We start from the raw sequence: 5,778 nt of genomic DNA on the forward strand, positions 1-5,778 counted from the left end.
AAGAAACAAATTTATGTAATATTAAAATTCGTACTCTTAATAATAATGCTTTTAGATTTTTAATGCTTTGTAGATTTTTATTAAAACACAATATCTAATGATATGAATCCAACTGCTAATTTTTTGCACTAAAATTCACAAAATGAATAATTAGCACTATTTGACTAAAATTGAAGTGGCATAAAGCTTTGCCTTACAAAAGCTTTTGGTAATTTTATTGAATTGTGATAGGTTGGTTCCAAACTGGATTTAATGTGCAGAAGGTTTTATTTTGCACATCATCATTGGGGATGTATTTCAATTTATTGTCCATTATCAGATTTCTTATGATCCCTGCGTTTTATATGAATATCTTATTATCTTAATACCTTCAGACGGACATAGACATTATTCTATTCTGATTGAAAGATGGTATAAATTTTGATGAATAAAAATTCCTGTTTGAATGAAAAAACGTGGATGACCAAACATCATACTGCGTGTAGGTGCCAGGTAGAGAGGGTACTGTTGCTGGACTACTGGAATCGGACCATTCCACTGTTGTCTCCAGGTCAGGCGGCCATCCTCCTGGCCAGACGCCAGAGTCATCTGGTCCAGGTATTCTGTCAGGTAGAGTGTAGGTGGGGCCAGGGGTGGGGATGTAGGGGCCGGGGGTCACCCACCCAACCAGAAACTGAAAAAATAAATAATAGTAAATTTATTGCTTTACTACACTGAGAAATAAGTAATCTTAATACAATTCCATTATGAATCTAATTGTATATCATTGACTTGATTAAAACAAATATGATATTAATCTTTTTGAACAATAAAAATTACAACAGAAACATAGTTTACCTTAATATTATAAATATTAAATACTATTTGATTGCAAGATATTTTCTGCTTGTTAATTGTAAAATGGTCTTTATTTAAGCTAAAATATATTATAAATTTTAAAAAAACTCGAAATACCTACAAAATATTTTTTCTAGCATAATTTTTCATAACCTTACAAGAGGAAATATGAGAATGTAATATCTTTTAAACTTTAAATATATATTTTAATATACAAACATATTCTTTCAGACCTTTATAACCTCGCCAAAGGCAAACTAAGTTGTGTCAAATAACACTTAAACGTCTATTTTATGCTATAACCTTCTAGATTTCTTAAGATTAACTCAATATACCAAAATTAATGTCTAGGATTATGGTTTGTTAATCTTTTAAAGCGTTTGTTATGATTTGAATATTAAGAAAAAAAGAATATTAAATCTTTGATTTTTAGAGATATTGTATAATTTCGCCTTTAATGACTACAAAAGAGCATAAAAAGTTAATTAATACCCAGAAATACAATTGGAGGTAAAATATTAAAGTAATATATATAGAGCGATAAATAGTATATGTAACAACCACCCCTTGTGAAAGACCTTCTACCGACTTTTGGTTGGGTCTTCGAAATCAGCTGAATCTTTCAAAAATGTAAATACAGCCGGGTGCTGGCAAAAGAACCAAGAGCAAATTGTAAACTAATGTTAACGCAAGGACGCCCAAGCTGTTTACTTTGTATTGGGGTAAAATTAGGGGTTCTATACGTTCAAGGGGAGTAATCTAACGTACTTAAAAACAACTTGAGAGGTGTAGATAAGAGGATTCAAAGTCTAAAGGGATAAACACCTATTTACCCCTTTACTTGGACGTCTATGTATTAGCTATAATGATTTCTGCATTTTACCTAGTTAATTTCGTTTTTGCATTGTTTAAATACTGTTCATTTGTTGAAAAATATTTTGAAAATTATCTATTGATCTCATAAAACTGACAATAACCCAATTACTTAAAAAAAGGACATAGTTAATTTGCCACCACCTCAGGGAGAGTTCAACCCTTTGTGGAAAAATATTGAAAACAACGTAAATTCAGGCGAAAAATAAATTTGGGAACATCTGCAATATATTAGTTCTATATTTGTCGCTAGATGTCACTAAAAACTTGATAATTATGATTTGCAAGAAAGCATTCACATCATTAATAAAAATGTCTTGTTAATCACAAATAACTAGGTTTAACAATTCAGTAGTGTAAATCGGAAAAGATGATTATCAATATAATTTCATAGTCAGGAGCCTAGTTGTTAGAAATTGATAATGGCAGTTTTAAATACTTCACCTAAGTTTAGACAGAAATGACAATTTTTCACAAAAATTGTCCCTTTCTTTTTCAAAAAGCAGAAGAAAGCATTAAACAGCTGAATTTAGAAAGCAAATTTTAACAACATTATTTCTCGTCTGCTGAGCTTTAGGGTCTTTGCCTTCAGAAATCAAATAGTAAGCTCTTTATACATCTATACTATAAATTTATTGGTAAAATAGTTTTTTTTTCATATCAGGGGCATGCAAATATGGGTTGTCAACATGACTATAGATAGATAGATAGATATTTATTTTATGACACACATAATTATGCCATCCATGTATGAACTAATGATTATCATCCAGTTTTATACAAAACAAGGAAAACTTTTGTTGGTAGCGGGGTTGGCTTTTATATTAACAAATCCTTAAAATTTTCTATATTAAATGAATATTCTATCTTTCATGAAAAAATAATTGAATGTTTATTCATTGAAATTGAACTTGGCAATAGAAAAAAACTTCTTGTAGGTAATTTCTATACATCATTTTAGGTTATTCTCCTTACCCCCAGCATGATGTAGCTGTTAACAACCCCCCCCCCCCTCCCCCCAAAAAAAAAATATGTTATCATACCGCTTTTTACCCCTACCAACGAGAAAGACTAAACTACATAACTTTTGTGTCACTTTTGAGGAAGACGATTCCTGTGACGTCATATACATTTCGGAAAAGAAAAAGGGAAGGGGTGTAAGAAAATCTCTTCAAAAGAGATGGGAGAAAAGGGAATCGTCTTCCTCCAAAGTGACACAAAAGGTATGTAGTTGATTCTTTCTTCTACCAACCTATTCCTCTTTTATTTTTAATGTTGGTGTAAAAATTTCTTTGCGCTTCGCACACATCCCTGGAAAAATCCTGTGGACGTGTCTGGTACAGATGATTTATCCCAGCTTCCTGTGAAGACACGTGGATGCAATATTGACCATTACTTATTATCATCTCATCACAAATACAAATCCTAAGGATTTTAAACCTAATTTAAATCACCCAAACCTAATTATTCACTAAAAAATGACCTTTAAAAAGTTGTCATGCTAATTGATTTTTTGGTGTTGAAAAAAAATAACCTTCAGACAAAAGTAGCTAGAAAGATGAAGGAAGCAAAAAAATATTTTAAATCCTGCCGTGGTTGCAAGAGTGACTGACTATTTTTTAACCTAATGCCAGAAAAGCAACATAAGAAACTTTTAGGTTTGATTATGTTTTTAATTTATTTGTGACTTTGGCTATATGAGATAGTACGTGTATTTCTCAACCATTAATTATTTTACCCTGATCAGTGGGGGTATTAAAATGATTACGGTGTGGTAGAACGACAAATGCATTATAACTAATTATATTTAATGTTGATAACATGCGTTACATTGAAATTCCACCCACCGTAATTACACCCTAGCCCCTACAGGGCACCTAAACTTTGCGGGTGCCTAAGCACTACTTGGGGCTAACCTATACTAACTTTATTAAATATTTAGTAACTTAACTTAACCAAACATAACCTATACAATGGATACAATTCCACGTTTACCAGCTATTCGATGTAAACCATAAACTTATTCAAGTTTTACCAGAAAAAACAAGGATGACATCATCCATAAAAGCGAAGCCCTGAAACGGTTGGACAAACGGACATTAACACTTGTATAGTGTCAAAACTAAAAAATCAGAATATAAATGAATAAGAGTCAAAGCAAAATTGTGAGAAAATTTGTTGAAAAACTTCTTGATACAGGATAATGTTTATGGACATACTTACATTTTTAGGACTTGATTATAGAGTTGCTTTGCTTATAATATTGTACTTTGTTGTCCTAGGAATTAGTATAATGTTTAAAATGAACGTACGGACATTCTGGTAATGATTATAGAGTTGCTACGCTTTCTAAATCGTACCTAACTACTGCAGGAATCACCATGAAAAATTTGAAATCGATAGGACAATTCTAACATGCCTAAATTAATGAAAAAAGCTATCCATCTCAGACGTACGGACGGACCGACCCTAATCATAGAAAAGCTTCGCTTTTAATAATTATAGAAAAGCTTCGCTTTTAAAAATTGTATATTATTACATCTCTATATCATTTCTAGAGGATTTGCTCTAAGCCTCTAAGTGTCTCGACTCCAATCACAATTGTTAATATTTGTTGTTAATCTCTCAGGAAAATAGCTTTAAACCATCACAGCAGAAATATTACATCCAAGGCACAACGGACATGCTAATTTGTACTATAGATAAAAAAATTTTAAAGCCCATACTAATGTTATACTAACCTTGACTTTAGAATTGATCATTATATTATCCTGTGACTGCCCCCGCGTATTCTACTGCTGGCATCATTTATTACATCTGTAAAGTATAGAAACTGATGCATATAGGCTATAATCATTATTACCCTAATATATAAACATATAACTTACAAAAATGCCCCATGTTCCAATAAAATTTTCATCATTTTGATTTGTCTGGATAAAGTATTTATTTAAGGCATTCAAAAGAACATCCGCTTAAAATTTCCTTAACTTTTAAAATGATTTTTTAAAAATAAATTACTCTGACAGAGGCGTCCAAGCTTTTATATTTGGAGGAGGGGGGGGGGGGTAAAATGGCGCAATGCGCAACGCAAATTTTTTAACCCCCCCCAAAAAAAAAAAATTTTTTACTACGGGGGTAAAATTTGCTTGGGGGGGGGGGTAATTACCCCCCCTGAAATCTGTTAGCAGGGGTAATTTTTTTTTATCCCCACCAAAATTTACACCCGGGATAAAATATTTTTTGGAGGTAATTTAATAATATAAAAAGATATCTACCTTTTTAGTAGTAAAAATACGCGCCAAAATTTTTTTTTTATAAGGATTTTTTATTTTGGAGGGGGGGTATGTACCCTCCCCCCCCCCAAAAAAAAATTGGGGGGTATTTACCCTCTCCTAAATGGTTGGGGGTGCCTACGGCGCCCCCAAGGTAGGGGTAAAATTTACATGGGATGTAAAATAAAAAAAATATTTTTGGGGGGGATTGGTAATCACCCCTTTACCCCACCCCCTTGGACGTCCTTGTACTCAGATATTTTAATTTGGATCATGAATTAAATTAAGTATGAAAACATTCTTTTTGTAAAATTCTTGACAGACTGATATGTAAAAATGTGCTCTATAAACTGTTAAAAAAAATAGTTCAAAAAGTGCTTTTTTTTGATGAACTAAAATGGGTGAAGATTAATTTATCTTTTATTTACCTTTATTCCTAACTCCCCTTGTTTCACTACTGTACTTTTTGGTTAAAAATAAAATATTTCTATTGCCAGGCTTTAGACTTTAGAGTGGGCCTGAATAATCATGTACTTTATCATATTACCTCGTTATTGCCTCCCTAACCTGCAGTGGTTTAATTATTTAAGAAGTAGTCTGAAAGGGTGTGTGGTCGTTAGCATACTAACTCAAGGCCTATACTAAGCTTTTCTGAAATGCACAACTTAACTCAAAAAAAATTGCCTGAAAAGACATAAACCACTCTATTTTATAGATAAGCGTGTTCGCCCCCAACCTAGATGGGTTCACGCCAAAATGGAAGTTGGACACTAGCACCTCACTCCCCCCCCCC

The 5,778-nt window shown here is 32.5% G+C and overlaps 1 protein-coding gene across 1 annotated transcript; it reads right to left on the reverse strand.

Moving 5' to 3' along the window:
• Nucleotides 1–370: 370 nt before the first annotated feature.
• On the reverse strand, nt 371–4,529 carry LOC145315465 (uncharacterized). The gene is made up of 2 exons (XM_080155449.1): nt 4,452–4,529; nt 371–673 (listed from the first exon to the last, which is right to left on the reverse strand). The coding sequence occupies exons 1-2, from the start codon at nt 4,470–4,472 to the stop codon at nt 371–373; spliced, it is 324 nt and encodes a 107-aa protein (XP_080011575.1). The 5' UTR covers nt 4,473–4,529.
• Between the last annotated feature and the right edge of the window lie 1,249 nt (nt 4,530–5,778).

Source organism: Acartia tonsa, chromosome 4 (genome assembly GCF_053477335.1).
Source record: "Acartia tonsa isolate MP-2025a chromosome 4, ASM5347733v1, whole genome shotgun sequence".
NCBI lineage: Eukaryota > Metazoa > Arthropoda > Copepoda > Calanoida > Acartiidae > Acartia > Acartia tonsa.

What these genes read in the sequence shown, in the direction of transcription:
- LOC145315465 (XM_080155449.1), bottom strand. Translation starts at nt 4,472, where the DNA reads ATGATCAATTCTAAAGTCAAG. An exon ending in TGATCAATTCTAAAGTCAAG is followed by an intron (nt 674 to 4,451) that starts GTTAGTATAACA and finishes TTATTTTTTCAG; the next exon opens with TTTCTGGTTGGGTGGGTGAC.